This window comes from Pinus tabuliformis, chromosome 8 (genome assembly GCF_031772625.1).
Source record: "Pinus tabuliformis cultivar Carrire ecotype Pingquan chromosome 8, CPIR1, whole genome shotgun sequence".
NCBI classification, from domain to species: domain Eukaryota; kingdom Viridiplantae; phylum Streptophyta; class Pinopsida; order Pinales; family Pinaceae; genus Pinus; species Pinus tabuliformis.
The window spans coordinates 2,073,854,986-2,073,873,136 of record NC_142294.1 but is presented as its reverse complement, the minus strand read 5'-3'; the positions used below and the strand labels follow the sequence as shown (position 1 = coordinate 2,073,873,136).

Here is an 18,151-nt window from a genome sequence, read left to right as displayed (position 1 = left end):
CTGTGAATGGCCCCTTTGGTGTAACTCATACAAGAACCTTGTGTGGACTCTTGTTTTGCAGGAATATTGTAGTGTTAAATGCATCTGCCCACAAGAACATAGGCAGTGCTTGATCAAGCAACATGGCCTTGGCTGCTCCAACAATGTTGTGGTTCTTCCTCTCAACCACCCCATTCTACTGAGGGTTATGGGGTGCAATCATCTCCCTACTAATTCCCTCTTTTGCACACAACTCGTTGAAGGCATTGGACACATATTCTCCGTGATTGTCACTTCTCATTGAGTTGATCTTCTTCCATGTCTGGTGTTCTACCAAGGCCTTAAACTCCAAGAACTTGGTTAAAACTTCATCTTTCTTCTTCATAAAATATATCCAAGTTTTCCGAGAATAATCATTAATGAAAGTAACATAATACCTGTGTCTCATAAGAGACGAAGAAGAGAAGGGTCCACACACATTTGAATGCACTAGCTCCAAAATACCTTTGGCTTTGTTGTCTTGGCCTTGAAAAGAAGTCTTGGCATACTTGCCAAGCGTGCATCCGTTGCACACTCCATTCTTGTCAAAACTGCATGTTGGTAATCCTGTGGATATCTGCTGAAGAATCTTCAGCACCCCATGTTGCAAGTGTCCCATGCGCTTGTGCCATATTTCTCCAATATCTCTACTCTGCTCACTACTCACCTTGTTGCTCAAGGCTGTGCAAGTCTCTACCTGCAACTTGTATAGTTTCCTCATCCTCACACCTATCTGCTTTCCTTAGTACATATATATACATGAGTATTTCAAGATTTGGAGGCTTATATGAAGGATTATCACTGTGATTACTTATTTAGAGGCAATGGCTTATATTTTACATGGATATTTATAAATTTGCTTCCTAGTACATCAAATGTTTTCATTTTTTCTTTGTGCTACCTTTGGTTACAACATACAATGCTCACACAACTTGAAATTTTTTGTACACAAACTCAAACTTTGTTAACCTAAATTCAAGGTTGAAGTATGAGTATTGTATTATTTGAAGAAAGGGCAAGTATTATAAAAAAGAAAAGAAAAATAAATGAATGCAAAATAGACAAGTGACATTTGACTTTAATTCTACATCTATGATGGATTGATGAGCATGATGTTAGCTTTGTAACAACCTTACAATGTTTTTCCAGGCATGATGTTCATTTGTATTAGGGTCACTAATTTAGTAGATAGCCTTTATGTAGAATTTTATTACTTTGGTTATAGTCAAAATGTTAATTGATTTAGTGTGAAATTCCTTGTGGCAGGTATTTGCGTTGAGAAACTTACACTCAAATTATTCTCTCATGGAGGAAGATAAGAGGGAGGATGTTGAGGCTAAACATAGAGAGTTTACAGAGGATGACATGAATGAAAAAGGGGCACAATCAGAAACATCTATGAGTTCAGTGTTAGATTTATCAGTTGAGCAATCTTCAAGGCAACCGTTCACTGCCCTTAGTCAAGAATATTCAGACTTGGCCCTTGCGCGGGCATTGCAAGAACAGGTCTTCTTTGTGACATTTTGTTTCTCCCCTTGTTTCATGTCATGTTATTATTCTGTTAGTGTTTTTGCTGCATTTGCTGGGTTGTACATGTTATGTTATTAGAGCTTATCTCATGTTGAAGTACATGGGATCCTATTAAGGTTTTGATGGTGTTATGTGTACTTAGACCCTACTTTATAACTTTCGTAATCTTGATATTTGTTAAAGCCCAAGTGGAATTACCATTACTGTGTATGTGGCAAGGGTGGATGATGAATATAGTCAACCATAGGTAGATGTCCATTGAATCATGATTAAAAGTTTCAATTAAATAAATATGTACTATTTTGTTTAGTTAGGTGTCCTCATGATCAACATGGACCAATTCTTGTCCATAATGCATTCTAACTATTATGAGGTAGTTTATAACTATGGCACATAATGCCAAAAAAATAATATTGTCATACCATTAAATATGATAACATAATGAATTTTATATCAATAATCGTTATTCTACTGACTAGAAATTAAAAACCATTGATAACGGAGTAGAACTATGTCATGTAAATTGCAAAATAGGTCCTTTGGCAAAGGGATCCATATTAGTTTGGGAAATGTAATAGAAAGTACCAGAATGCAAAATAAACTAAGCCAAAAATATTGTTGGTCCCTTTTTTCACCAATCTGCCATATATGTATAGATGAATACTCAAGATCTAGAATAAAGGGATGCTTATTTTTAATAGGCACCAAAAATGACATTGTGAATCAATACTATTACAAATGTATAGGTTCCAAGTCACAAATGTTTATACTAGATAGGAATAGCCTCGAAGGCCAAAATACATTGGCCAAAGGTTATAAATGTTGTAGGTTTGTGCATAGTACACAATTTTTTTTTTTGTGGAGTCCACAAATTTGTCATTTTCATAATGTAGATGCCATGGTACAATCGTGCATTAAATTAGGACCTAATCATACCATGAAATAAATGAGGGGCCTTAGTTCTATAGTTCAGTATTTGAGGGTCTTATCAATGAAGTATGTACCATTGGTCATTGTGAAATTAACAAGTGGGCAGCCACAAGAATGAACATCTTAGAGAAATAACTCACACAAATCAAAGATTAGGGCACCAAGATTTACATGGAAAAAAGTTCGAGAGGGAAGCATCTGCAAAGCAACAAGAAAGTTGTATTACTATGCTAAGAAGAAACGTTATATTCGATGCCCTAATCAAGTCTTTTCCATGTGGCGAGAGGGAAGCATCTGCAAAGCAACAAGAAAGTTGTATTACTATGCTAAGAAGAAACGTTATATTCGATGCCCTAATCAAGTCTTTTCCATGTGGCATCATAAAGCAACAAGAAAGTTGTATTACTATGCAGAGAAAGAAAAGTTAGGTGCAATACTCTAATTGAGGCTTTGTCACGTGGTATCAGATCGGTTTATGGTCATCATTAACAAATGAGTTTCCTTGATCTTTAGATAGAGATCATGGACCAATAAGGTGAAAGGACATGGATCAAAGTCTTGATAAGACCAAGAATATGAGGGACCATCAAATCAAACTATGCACACGATAGAATGGTTTCCATTGTTATATTGTGAGTCCCTAGACAATCACAAGGTCCAAGAATTCACTTGTAATTTTCATCTTGACAAGGTGTCATGATGATCAAACATTGAGATCGATAGAAAATAACATAAAAGCATTAAGCCTTTTTTGCCAATTTGCTTGCTTGTCTTGCCCGTTTTAATTCGTAACATGGTATCAAAGTTTCTTTAGTTTTAAGGGCTTGGTAATTCCATGATAGATTTTCATGGAGGATTTGTAATTTGTAGCTGATGCTTGAGAAGTTTGATAGTTCTAAGTTGAACGTGAAGTCATGGCAGTGATCCATGAGTGATTCAAAATCTGTGTTGATGGATTGTGGCTCTTCTCGGCATATTAAAGTAACCCAACTTCTAAACTACAAGGTATTCCATTCTTTCGTTTAATTTAATGAGGCCGCAATCAATGAATAGTGCATCTCTCATATGAATTACACTAGTTTGGTGTATGCAATGGCTACCTGTTAATTTTAATTAACAATGGTATGTTCTATGCTTAGCACAATTTACTTCAATCTTCCTTAGAACTCATTAACAATTTCCAATTTCCAATAGCAATCATAATGATCACATTGACCGTGAAAGCTGATAGAACATGAAACAAAATGCAGAAGACAAGCCAAGACAAAAGGATACCAGATTTGGTGGATGCCAGGGAAAAACCCCAATGAGGGGAAAACCCTTTAATCAATTCTTCTTATTATTATATCATAATGTTCAGCAGAGAGAGAGAGTACAAAAGTCAAATTGACTTGCCCAATTCAAAGACAAAACAACCCTGACAATTTCTGCAGTCAACTGCAGTCAAAATTCAACCCTAACTAGAAAGTCAATGCTGGTCAAAATAACAGTAGAATGTCCTCAAAACAACTTGGTCTTCCCTAGTCAAACTATGCCTGATCAGGAGGTCAAATTCAACCCAAAACAGTGACAAAGTCAACAGTCAAACTCAGTCAAATTGCTATTTTGAAATTTGCGGTCAACATGTAATTTGGTCTGTGGTCAAAGTTCTCAGAAAACCTCAGTTTCTGTGCCAAAATATTCAGCTTGCTGAGACAGAAATATCCTTAAAAGATTGAAGTCAAATGATGCCCAAAAGGTAATAGTCAACGCTGGTCAAACTGCAGTCAACTCTATAATTTTGGCCCTGTAATTCAGCTTTTGAAATTCGTCCTTCTTGATCCACACGTGTGAGAGAGAAGAATGCCCAATGTAGTACGAACCAATGAGAGGAGAGAATGTGTGAGTGATGAAGATGCCAAATGAGGTGGGAGGTCACTTGTATTTATACAAGTCGTTCAGGGTGAAGTGACATATCCGTTGGGCTTTCTGAGTCTACATGATGATGTGGCCAACCTTCACATGTGTGGGCATAAATTTAAAATCACACTTCTGCTTGTCCAAATGAGATGATCTTTATATCATTTTTGGTCCTCTCGAAAAGAGGAATTTATTGCAATCGTCATCTCCATCAAATGAGCTCTCCCAAGGTGGAATTTGGCCCTAGTTGCCCAATTTTAACACTCCCTCTCAACTAGGGAGAATTCCACTTGCCAATCCATCTGATGTCATCGATCATCATAGCATCCTGTGGACATGTCCCATTTCTGTCATCTCATCTCTCTTCTGTTGAACCATTATGTGTAATAATGAAGAAGAATTGATCGAGACTGCGTTACAAGACCTTACCACTCTCCACTAACAAAAGTCAGTCCAAAGGTAGAACCTTAATTGATCCCAGATCAAGTTTTTGAACACCATGCATCCTAGACATAGGGAGTAGAGCAGTACATGACACGTCCATCGGTAGTGCTATGGTCCCTATCCACTTTTCCCATCATTGGCTAGATGAGAGGTACTGCCCATGAGTCCCAGACTACATGGGCAGGATGTATGCTTGGGCATGAACAGGAGAAGGTGAACCACTCATCCTATGCATATGTTAATCGAGGGGAAGGTGAACCACTCACCCTACACACGTGTCATCATACGTAGGGGAAGGTTAACCACTCACCCTACACACATGTCAAACATCATGAGGTATCACAAGGGGAAGGTGGACCACTCACCCTATGGTCGCTCATAGCTTCAAGAAGTACCCCAAGTCCCTAGGAGCTCCCAGAGCTCAATGTCCAACTCATAGGAGGGTCTTTCCACGACTCCAAGTCTCTCTCAGAAGGCTAAGAATTTGACCTTTCCTAAGGGCTTCGTGAGGATGTCCATGACCTACTCATCAGTCTTGATGTGTTGGAGCCTTATTGCTCCCCGCTGTAGCATATCTCAAATAAAGTGGTACTTGATATCAATTTGCTTGGAGTGGTCGTGGAACAAGACAAATCCCACTTTGGCTGTCACAGTAGATCACAGTGGTATCCAACACATGCGCAAATAGCTCATTAAAGAGCTTCCTCAACCAAACAACTTCACAACAGACCATACTTGTTGCAATGTATTCGGCCTCGACGATGCTTAGAGCAACCGATTTCTGCTTCTTGTTCATCCAAGAAATTGGAGCAGACCCCAATGAGGAGCAACATCCATACGTGCTCTTACGATCCACCACACTGCCAGCCCAATCAACATCAGTATATCCATGTAGCCTCAAATTCCCGACAGCGTATCTCAGTCTATAGTTGATTGTGCCATGAAGATATCTCAAGAACCACATCCCAGACTTCATTCTTAATGGTTGATTCATACTCCTCATTCATCGCATCCTTTCATACTTGGTGTTTCACGACTTCCACGAACATACATGGCTCAGATTGGACAATGGTACTCATAGTAGCTAAGTATACTTGATACTTGTTTCTCTTCTTACTTTCACGAAATGTCCCTCTTGGAGCAATATGTCTTTCAGCATCTTCGAGAGTGTCTTTGAGCCATAAAGGTCCTTTCCTTGAGGTAGAGGGATCACTAGGTGGTGGATCAATGGGATTCATTGGTTCTTCAATATCGGGCATTAGTTCACATGTCGGAGATTCACCCTATTTTCTTGCAACATCATCATTGTCCTTCCTTGGAATAGAGAGATCTCTGGCTTTTCCACGGGAAGAATCTTCATCGAAAGTGACATCATGGCTTTTTTCCACTTCTCTTTGACCAGGCACATAGATTTTATATGCCTTCGAATTTTCACTATAGCCTACAAATGTTCCTTTCTTCCCAGATTTTTCAAACTTGTTTCTTTTGTCTTTAGGCACATGAAAATACACCAAACAACCAAATATTCTAAAATGAGAAACATCGGGTTTCTTACTAGTGAAAATTTCTTTGGGTGACTTGAAATCCAATGCTTGATGTGGGCTTCTATTTTGAACATATACGACAGTGTTGACAACTTCTCCCCATAAGAACTTTGGTAGGCCTTGGTCATGAAGCATGGCACGAGTGGCCTCTATGATTGTTCGATTCTTCCTTTCAACAACTCCATTTTGCTCAAGAGTATATGGAGTGGTGGCCTCCCTCTTAATGCCAGCCTCTCTACAAAAGTCATTGAATTCATTTGATTCATATTCAGTTCCATTATTGGTCCTCAATATTTTGATCTTCTTCCTTGTTTGATTTTCAACCAAGGCTTTGAAAGAACGGAACCATTTGAACACTTCGTCCTTCTTCTTCAAGAAATAGATCCACGTTTTACGAGAGAATTCATCCACAAAAATTGCATAGTATAAGTATCCTCCTAATGATGTACAGGCAACATACCAGATAGATCAGAATGGACCAATTGAAGAATGTTGGTAGTTTGACTTTCACTTGAAGGGAATGGTACCCTTGTAAGTTTCTCAACTGCACAACCCTGACAACACCTTCACGATCTATGTTGAACTTGGGCATACTTGTGACCATCTTCCTTATCCCGGGTAAGGCTTTGTAATGAAGGTGGGCAAATCCTCTGTGCCATAATTCAGATTGAAGAGAAGTATCACAAGTCAAAGCTCCTAAAGAACTTCCTCCAACTTGATAGAGATCTTCAACCCTAAATACAAGTGTAAATACATATTTCGGGTTTCTTTGCCAAATGCGTACCTTTCCATCAATGAATGATACCCTGAAGCCTTTATCTTCCATCGCAGAAATAGACACCAGGTTCTTCTTCAAATCGGGTACATACAATGCTTCTTGTAGATGAAGAGTTTGACCTTGATTTAAGTGAAGAGTGACAGTCCCTATTCGTTTCAAGGGGCAGGTGGCATTGTCTCCAAGTATGATCTCCGAATTAGTCTTCTCTTCAATCAAACTTGAGAGGGCCTCCTTGTACCTAGTGAAGTGCCTTGAGTCTCCACTATCAATCAACCAATTGTTAGGATATTCCGACACATAGGAAATAATTAAGTATAACTTGGTCTAGTGTAGAGTTAGGTAAAGTGTGTTTCTTTACTATGTACTTTTGTAACTTACAATTCGATGGTCACGATATGTTCTAGACATGAGGTGATTCGACGGTTCATTCTCTCCTTGGTATTATCGACACTTGATCTGTGGCTTAACACCTGATTGGTCCATGATCTCTATTTAAAGAGCATGGAGGGTCATTTGTAAGGTGACCGTTCATGAGAGAAGTTTATGTAAATTTTCTTTCTTTTACATTAATAAATTGCCTAAAGTGGTCGTGTTGGCTCAGGCCGTGGACTGTTTCCATCTTTGAGGGTTTTAACCACGTCAAGAATACTGGTGTATTGATCTATGATCTATTTGTGAGCGGTGTCCTTTGGTGTTCTATCTGAGGAACTTACCTTGTAAATTCATACATGGTATTAGAGCTATTTGAGGGCCGCATCCGTTGGTGATCCAAATCCGAAGTCGGTATAACTACATCCGAATGTCGTTTCCTAGATCTACTATTTCTGCCCGCTTTCAGGCCAAGAGGACTGCTCTATTGTGTTAGGAGCATCTGTTCAAAGGTTTCCGGTAGCCCTAACTACGTCATTTTTAAGATCTGGAGGTATACAGTCTTTATTTGCAGTTTTAGTTATTTATTTCTATGTTTATTTCGGTTTATTTATCTCTTTGTTTTTTATTACCGGATTTATATCTTTCGTTTCTGCATATGCTTTTTTCCCCACAACTCTGTGTGATCTGGGCAAATTAGAAATAAAAAGAAAGGATTTTTCTCATGCGTATGCTCTTTTCTGCCACTCCTTAGTGTGATCTCAGAAAATCAGAAACATTGACTAAAATATATAGTTTTTGACGAAATCTATCTTCAAGCTGCAAGGCTTGGTTTTTTTGCATGTCCATTTTGGGTTGTGTGGTTTTTTGTTTGTAGGCAAAAAGGGCTTTCTCAAGTAAGCACACATTCCAAAGCTTTAGTGACTAAAAAAACCCTTCATCTTTTCCAAAAATTACTAACCTTTTAAACTAGCTCACTTGGTCCAAAGTTACTTTATGAGAATGGAAGTCTTGGGTTCAAGTGTTTTTTTTTGTTGAGTTACTTTTTCAAAAAGCACATGTAACTTATGTTTTAAAGTTACTTTATGTAAAAGCGTTCTCACCCATTATAAAAAGTGAGTCACTTATAATTCTAAAGTCTCTTTATCTTTTATTTAAGTTACAATTTAGATTAAGTTTGGAAAGATGGATGATTTTTTTTTTAAATATAACATTATCATTCACTTCCGCGCATTCACGTACTTCGTCGACATCTTCAACAACTTTTCTTCAAAAAGCCATAAATTTTTCATCTGGAAGCTATTTTTTTTGAATCAGTCTAATTTTTCGAGATCTTTCCATTGGAACACTTAGTTTCAACATCTACAACTTCAGTTTCTGTTAAAATGGAAAGTCCATGCCAAGTTATTTTTGACAGCCCCAACTACTTCCAATGTGTGTCCTACATGGAGGATTTACTTAGAAGTAAAGGTCTTTAGAGAATAGCCTTAGGCCAAGAATCTAAACCTAAAGATGAAGATAAGACAGTGAAATGGGAAAATAAGCAAGATCAAGCACGTGGGTTGATAGGGATGTCTGTTTCTCCAGACCTTAGATTCCATATCACAGAACTTGAGACCCCTGATGAAGCAATGAAACAACTCAATAAAGTTTTTGGAATTAAAAATGAAATTAGAGCCCATCAACTCGAAAATGAGTTGCTTACGTTGGACCCTAATAATTTTTCTTCCACTGAAGATTTTTTGTCCAAGTTCAAGACTCTTAGATTTCTCTTGGAAGGTGTTAAGGTTAAGAAAGAAGATGGTAGCCTTATCTATTCCATTCTTGCTAAGTTAGGACCAACCTACTCTGTTTTTGTTTCCACCTTCCATTCTACTATATTGGCCTACGAGCCTAGTTCGACGGATGTGCCACCTCTCTCTATCCCTTCTACCTCTGAAAATATTTCTTCTTCAGATGATGATAGCGAGGATGACAGTTCTCCCCTACCTTCTCGGGATCCTCCTTCAGCTCCTCGGCTTCCAAAATGGTTTTGTGCTACTCAGGATACAGCAAGTGCTCTTGCAGGTGATCCTACAGATCAACGACGTACATTTTCTTAGTTCGATACAACCTCTTCTTTACTGGCTCAAGCTTCAATGAATTATGATCCTGACACATTTGCAGAAGCTTCAGGCCATCCAGATTGGGACACAACTATGAATGAAGAATATCGTTCATTATTGGCAAATGATACCTGGGATCTTGTTCCTCTTCCAAAGGGATGCAAACTTGTTAGATGCAAATGGGTTTACAGAACCAAGTTTGGACCAAATGGAAAAGCTGATAAACATAAAGCTTGTCTTGTTGCTAAGGGTTTTTCATAAGTTGAAGGCATTGACTATACTGAAACCTTCTCCCTTGTTCCTAAAATGAACTCTATCTGCCTTGTTTTTTCCCTTGCGGCCTCTTTCAAATGGGAAGTCCATCAGATGGATGTTAAATCTGCCTTCTTGCATGGGGACTTGCATGAAGAAATCTTTATGGAACAACATCTTGGCTTTATACAAACAGACTCCAACCTTGTATGTCGGCTTAAGAAATCCCTTTATGGTCTCAAGCAAGCCCCTCGGGCTTGGTATGCCAAAATTGATAGCTTTCTTTTAGATATTGGCTTTTCTAGGTGTCATTCTGACAATACTGTCTACACCAAGAAAGTGGGTAAGTCTCTTATCATTCTTGTTCTTCTGTCTTCTAAGGTCTTCTGTCCAGAGAGTTGCCAACCCTCCAGATGATCCTCTTGCGCTAACTGTTATTCCTGTACTTTTCTTCCATTTCTTCTTGCTGATGTCTAACAGGGCTTTCCCCTCTATCTTAGTTTCTTGGAGCAGTAGAATGTTTGAGGGTTCTATTTTAAGGAGGTCCTTGACCGCTTCTGCTTTCGAGGGGTTTCCTAGACCTCTACTGTTATAAGAGATGAAGCGCATTATTTACCAGGGGTGGGGTGGGATCCCCCCTTTGGGGGCCTGTTCCTGGGGTTTCTCCCGATTGACATCTCTATTGTAGGCTGGCTCCCTTGAGTTTTGAGCCTTTCCGCCTCCTCTTCCCTTGCTTCTCTGCGAGATTTCCTTCCAACTTTTCCTGTAGGTTGCTCGAAGGTTTCCTCATCCGAGGAGTCAGAGCTTTCAGCAGGTTTTTTCCTTGCTACTTCTACGTATGAAGGGTTGGTGGGGCTTCTTTGGGGGGCTTCCATGTGTTCCGTTTCTGCATCTTCTGAGTTGTTGCTGGGAGGGTCGATCTGGTCCACATTTTCTGGGGTTGCTGTGACTGTCTTGCTCTGGATCTTTTCTTTGTGCCTTTGCCATTGCCTTTCTTTTGATTAGTGGATTTTTGTACTTGGATCCATTGCTCGCCATTCTGTTTGTCTGCTTGTTCTTCGGACTTCTTCTTGCAGTGTTTGGCGAAATGCCCGTATTCATGGCAGTGTCTGCATTTAAATGGCAGTTGTTCGTAGTCCAGCTCTTGGACATGCGTCCAGCCTGCGACTGTGAGTTTTATGGCTTCTGGCAAGCCTTCTTCCAGATCGACTTCGACACAGATGCGTGCACATGAATATTGGTCTTTCCTTACCGCTTGATCTATGTATTTCCCTAATCCATTACCGATGATTTGGAGTGACTTCTAGTTCCAACAGTGTAAGGGAAGATGAGGGAGCCGCACCCACACCGGTACAGCTGAAGGGACATCCTGGGTTGGATTAAAGTCTGGTGACCATTTATTTAAGTATAGGCCTTGGGGGCCCATAAAATAAGGTCCGTTTTTGAAGATTAGGCTTTTGTCCTCTGCACTTTCAAATACAAAGATAAAAAAACCTTTACCTACGAAGTAGCTTTTTATACCCTCTTTGATTAACGGCTTCCAGTTCCTTTGTGTCCAGTCCTCCACCGACTTGGGCGAAGGCCAGAGGCCCGTGAACTGGCCTATGAGGCCTCTCTCAGCAAGATTCAAGGCTGCTTTGCAGGTTTCTTCTTCAGGGAGGGCTACCGTGGGGATGGAATCCAACTTCTTGACGAACTTCTGCTGGTTGACAGAGGGCGCTCTCTTGCCGCTCGAAGCGATCATTGCTTTGAATGCTGATACTTCCGAGGGAGGGGCCAGAGGAGGTTCCAAAGGATCCGGGCCCCCAGGGGGAGCCATGGCCAGGCGCAGCTGCACAAAACGCACAACAAGGAGGAGAGTCGATCAGGCTGATGCGAGGAGGGATCTCAGGGGGGAGGCAGGGGCAGGCGAGCCCAGCAGCTGGAGGCTGCCAGGCGGGGCGGCCGCAGGAGGCAGCTCGGGGAGGAGGGCGCGCGGCTAGGTCAAGCCCGCAAAGCTGCGCGCAGGGTAAGTACTTTGAAGATTTCCACTTTAATCTGTGTTCGTGCGTTGTGTTAATGGTTGACCATGTGATGAGATTTCTGTTTTAACTTTTAAGGTTAATAAAGTGAAAAGAGTTTAAACATTAAATCTATGCGATAATGATTCAACCCCCCCTTTCAGTATCACTGTGTATTTTGTCATGATATTACAATTGTGTTTGCCTCGTGCAGATTGATTTTGATTGAAATGATCTATAGTTTGATGTTGGGGGATGGGATTTTCAGAATTGCAATAAGGGAATTCATCGTCTCATTAAGGTGGCCAATATTAATTCTCCTCATTTTTGAAAAAACTTATTTCTCGCTGGTTATGGATAGTGGTTTTAAATTTTTAGTATTTTAGGAGCCCAGATGGATGTTAGGATTCATAGCCTGCTAATGCTTCTCCTAACTAGGCTTTCCATACTTTATGTTCAAATATTTCTTTATTGAGCCCTTGAGATTTCCTTGTTCTTCTCAACCACTCTGTCCAATCTTGTTTTATGTCATAGCGCAATATATCTTTCTTTTTGGCACCATTATCCTTCTTTGATTTGTTAAGAAGATATATTATCACTTTTGAATTCCCTTATATTTCTTGAATAGGGATTCCATACTTTAAGCTGATTTTTAATCCACCAGTATGGCCTCAATTTCTTCTTGATTGTGGTTAGTAGCCAGTAGATACTTTAGCACATTATTAGGATTATGTAGGAATTTACAGGGTAAGTTCTCAGATAGAACACCAAAGGACACCGCTCACAAATAGATCACAGACCAATACACCAGTATTGGTGACGTGGTTAAAACTCTCAAAGAGGGAAATAGTCCACGGCCTGAGCCAACGCGACCATTTCAGGCAATTTATTAATAAAAGAATGAAAATTTACATAAGCTTCTCTCATGAACCGTTACCCTACAAATGACCCTCCATGCTCTTTAATAGAGATCATGGACCAATTGGGTGTTAAGCCACGGATCAAGTGTCGGTAATACTAAGGAGAGAATGAACCGTCGGATCACTACATATCAGGACCGTCGGATTGTAAGTTACAAAAGTACATAGTAAATAAACACACTTTACCTAACTCTACACTAGACCAAGTTATACTTAACTATTTCCTATGTGTCGGAATATCCTAACATCCCCCCTTAAGAACAACTTGGGATAGGATTGAAGGATGTACAAATATGACACAATAGGAGAAGGAAGGAGGCATTAGAACCTATCCGCCCTTAGTGACAATTTCCTGAACTCCAACCATAAATTGAAGTTTAGTAAACTTCGCCTTTGTGAGAGCCTTTGTAAAGATTTCTGCAACTTGATCATCTGTTGAACAATATTGCACTTCAAGGACATGGTCGTGAATGAGCTTTTTGATGAAGTGCATGTGTAGTTCAATGTGTTTGCTGCGCTGATGTTGGATTGGATCTTTGCATAGTTGAATGGCACTTTGATTATCACACCAAAGTGTAGTCGGATCTGTTGCTGAAAGCCAAACTCTGACAGGATCTGACGAAGCCACAGGGCTTCCTTACTAGCTTCTACGGCACCACGATACTCTGCTTCTGTTGAAGAAAGAGAAATGGCACTTTGTTTCTTGCAAGCCCATGTAATAGGTCCTGAACCAAGAGTGAACACATAACCTGGAGTACACTTCCGATCATCAGGGTCACCAGCCCAATCAGAATCAGTGAAACCAGCCAATAGAGGAGATGCTTTTGCACTGTAATGAATCCCAAACTGAACTGTACCTCGAACATAATGAAGTATTCTTTTAGCTGCTTTCCATTGACTTTCATGTGGGTTTTGCATAACCGAGCAATAAGGCCAACAACAAAGGAAAGGTCAGGACGAGTATGGGTCATATACAAAAGTTTTCCTACAAGCTGACGGTATAAAGTAGCATGAACTTCAGGGGAAGTACATGTGATTGAAAGTTTGGCTCTAGACTGAAAGGGAGAAGGGGCTAGCTTACAATCTTCCATGTGAAAATGGCGTAGAAGATCACATGCATACTTGGACTGGGAAAGGGAAATACCTTCCTTGGATTGCAAGACTTGAAGACCAAGAAAATAATGCAAGTGTCCCAAGTCTGTCATTTCAAACTTCTTTTTAAGGCTGGACTTCACATGGTTTATAAGGTTGGGATCACTACTAGTAAGGATAAGATCATCAACATAAAGAACAAGAATGATAAGAGACTTGCCCACTTTCTTGGTGTAGACAGTATTGTCAGAATGACACTTAGAAAATCCAGTTTCTAAAAGAAAGCTATCCATTTTGGCATACCAAGCTCGAGGGGCTTGCTTGAGACCATAAAGGGATTTCTTAAGTTGACATACAAGGCTGGAGTCTGTTTGTATAAAACCAGTAGGTTGTTCCATATAGATTTCTTCATGCAAGTCCCCATGCAAGAAGGCAGATTTAGCATCCATCTGATGGACTTCCCATTTGAAAGAGGCAACAAGGGAAAGAACAAGGCGAATAGAGTTCATTTTGGCAACAGGGGAGAAGGTTTCAGTATAGTCAATGCCTTCAACTTGTGAAAAACCATTAGCAACAAGACGAGCTTTATGTTTATTAACTTTTCCATCTGGTCCATACTTGGTTCTGTAAACCCATTTGGATCTAACAAGTTTTTGTCTCTTTGGAAGCGGAACAAGATCCCATGTATCATTTGCCAATAATAAACGATATTCTTCATTCATAGTTGCGTCCCAATCTGGATGGCCTGAAGCTTCTGCAAAGGTGTCAGGATCATAATTAGTTGAAGCTTGAGCTAGTAAAGAAGAGGCTCTATCGAACTGAGAACGTGTATGTCGCTGATCTGTAGGATCACCGACAAGAGCGGCTGCTGCATCCCGAGTAGCACAGACCCATTTTGGAAGTTGAGGAGTTGAAGGAGGATCCTAAGAAGGTGGGGGAGGTTTGTCATCCTCGCTGTCATCATCCGAAGAAGAAATATTTTCAGAAGTAGAAGGGATAGAGAGAGGTGGCACATCTTCCGAACTAGGCTCGTAGGCCGATATATTTTCAACAAACTTTACATCTCTTCTAATGATAACATTTTTGGACTTAAGTAGAATAAGTATGTATCCTTTGACATCTTTAGAATATCCAACAAAAATATTTTTTTTGCTCTTAAGTTCTAAAGCTTTATGTTTCTCATCTGGAATATGGGCCCATGCTTCACTTCCAAAAGCACGAAAGTGACTTACATCTGGTTTAATTGAGCTCCATGCTTCTTCTGGAGTGATATTCTTTAAAACCTTAGTAGGAGTGCGATTTATTATGTGATTTGCACAATTAATTGCTTCTGCCCAAAAATTAAGACTAAGTTCTTTAGATTGAAGCATACAATTAGCCATTTCCTTTAAGGTGCGATTCTTCCTTTCAGCTACACCATTGTGTTGTGGAGTATATGGAACAATATGTTGCATTTGAATTCCATTCTCAGTGCAAAAGTTGATGAATTTGTTGTTAACATATTCTGCCATGATCAGATTTTAGCTTAAGAATTTGATGTCCAGATTGCTTTTTAACAAAGGCCTTAAAGGCCAAGAACATGTTAAATACTTCACTCTTGAGTTTTAAGAAGTATACCCAAGTGCATCTGGAGAAATCATAAATGAAAGTTAAGAAATACTTGTAGCCAGATAATGAAACAACTGGAAGTGGACCACATTAAACACTATGCACAAGCTGTAAAGGGGCTAAGGCGTGCCAAGAGGCACGTTTTTCAAAACTATCCCGATGATGTTTTCCGAGTACACATCCGGAACAAACACCATCTCTGCAAGATACCATTGGAAGACCTGTCACCATATTTTCTTTACATAGACTCTGAAGGGAACGATAGTTTAAGTGACCAAATCGCTCATGCCAAAGTTTGCTCACTTCATCATTATGAGCAACAAGTACTGAGGGAAGATTTGATGACCCAAAGTTGTTAAACTTATACAACCTTGTAGAATCATCAGCAACGCCAATAGCTAAAATCTGTCTAGGATCTCTTAGGTCCTTAATTACAACATCGTGAGGTGAAAATTCAACGATTTTACCTTCACCTGAATGAGTTATCTGATATACAGATAGAAGGTTGCAGGATAAGGTTGGAACACATAATACATCATTGAATTGACCATTGTCTATATGAATAGTTCCAGTCCTTACAACACTAAGAGATCTATCATTACCAACATATATATTTTTGGTGTTACAATCATTTAAAGAAGAAAACATGGCTTTGTTTTTGGCCATGTGATAAGAAGCTCCAGAATCAATGAGCCACTCATGAGTATGAGAAGAAGAAGATACATTTATTGCATATCCAAACCGAGATGCTTGACAACCACATGCAGAAAGTGCTATTCTTGAAGATGAAGTTGAAGTTGTTGAGTGCTCCAAATGGATGTTATGCTTCTGCATTGCTGCTTCTAAGGCTTCCATCTTCTTAAAGCATTTGGATTCTAAGTGGCTATCTCGATTACAAGAGTGGCAATGTCTACCAGTCTTCTTCCCTTTGTTTTTATTTGCCTTATCATTTTGTTGAAATGATTTTTCATTTTGAGACTGAAATGGCTTAGGACCCTTGTTTGGTTTAGGACCATTGTTTTTAGGATACGACTTTTTAGGATTCTTTGAATTTGGTTGCTGCTGGGCGGCTAAGGCTTTCTTAGAAGAGTTTCCAAGATTAAGAAGACCAAGATGTAAGAGTTTTTCTTGTTCTCTTATTAAAGAATCACAAAAGGCATCAAAGGAAGGGGACTTGTAGTCTTGTTCTTGAGAAATGAAGGCTTCTCTTGTAGAATGGAAGGTGGAAACAAACACAGAGTAGGCTGGTCCCAACTTAGTAAGAATGGAATAGATAAGGTTACCATCTTCTTTCTTAACCTTAACACCTTCCAAGAGAAGTCTACGGGTCTTGTACTTGGAACAAAAATCTTCAATGGAAGAAAAATTATTGGGGTCCAATGTAAGCAACTCATTTTCGAGTTGATGGGCTCAAGTTAATTTTTAATTCCAAAAACTTTAGTGATTTGTTTCATTGCTTCATTAGGAGTATCAAGTTCTGCGATATGGAATCTAAGGTCTGGAGAAATAGACATCCCTATCAACCCACGTGCTTGATCTTGCCTATTTTCCCATTTGGCTGCCTTATCTTCATCTTTCGGTTTGGTTTCTTGGCTTGATCCTATTCTGTAAAGACCTTTACTTATAAGTAAATCCACAATGTAGGACCACCAATGGAAGTAGTTGGTGCTGTCAAGAATAACTTGGTATGGATTTTCCATTTTAATAGAAACTGAAACTATAGATGCTGAAACTAAGTGTTCCAATGGAAAGATCTCGAAAAATTAGGCTGATTAAAAAACGGCTCTGAAAACGACTTCCGGATGAAGAAGTTATGGTTTTTTGAAGAAAAGTTGTTGAAGATGCCGACAAAGTGCGGGAATGTGCGGAAGTGAATGATAATGTTATATTTAAAAAAAATCCGCCCCATTTCCAAACTTAATCTAATTAGCTCAACAAAAAGAAAGACTTGAACTCAAGACCTCTATTCTCATAAAGTAGCTTTGGACCAAGTGAGCTAGATTAAAAGGTTAGTAATTTTTGGAAAAGAGGAAGGGGGTTTTTGTTTGTTTGTTTGTTTAATTTAAAGTTTAGTCACTGAAGCTTTGGGGTGCATGCTTACTTGAGAAAGCTCTTATTTGCCTACAAAAAAAAACACAAAACCCAACACGGACATACAAAAGAAACAAACCTTATGGCTTGAAGTTAACTTTAGCCTAAATATTTTTCTCAATGTTTCTGATTTTTCGAGATCACACCAAGGCGCGGTGGAAAAGAGGATATGCATGAGAAAAAAAATCCTTCCTTTCTGTTTTTGATTTGCCCAGATCGCACAGAGTCGCGGGGCAAAGAGCATACACAGAAATGAATGGTATAGATCTGGTAATAAAAAAAACAAAGAGCTAAATGAACTGAAATAAAAAGAGAGAAAATAACTAAAAATTGCAAATAAACACTGTATACCTCCAGATCTTAGAAATGACGTATCTAGGGCTACCGGAAATGTTTTCGCTTCAAACGAAAGGGGTTCCTCACTGGAATAGATGCTCTTAACACAATAGAGAAGTCCTCTTGGCCCGAAAGCAGTCAGTAACAGTAGATCTAGGAAACAACAGTCAGATGCAGTTCTACCAGCTTTAGATTTGGATCACCAACGGATGTGGCCCTCAAATATCTCTGACAC

General features: G+C 39.4%; 1 protein-coding gene across 7 annotated transcripts in view; it reads left to right on the top strand.

Moving 5' to 3' along the window:
• LOC149244801 (E3 ubiquitin ligase BIG BROTHER-related-like) overlaps window positions 1–18,151 on the top strand; it is a 96,177-nt gene that overhangs the window by 13,212 nt on the left and 64,814 nt on the right. For all 7 annotated transcript variants that reach the window (XM_089375013.1, XM_089375009.1, XM_089375007.1 and 4 more), the window contains one exon: window positions 1,285–1,524. In XM_089375013.1, the coding sequence (XP_089231139.1) occupies window positions 1,324–1,524 (201 nt within the window). In that variant the 5' untranslated portion in view covers window positions 1,285–1,323. The remainder of the gene's footprint in view (window positions 1–1,284; window positions 1,525–18,151) is intronic.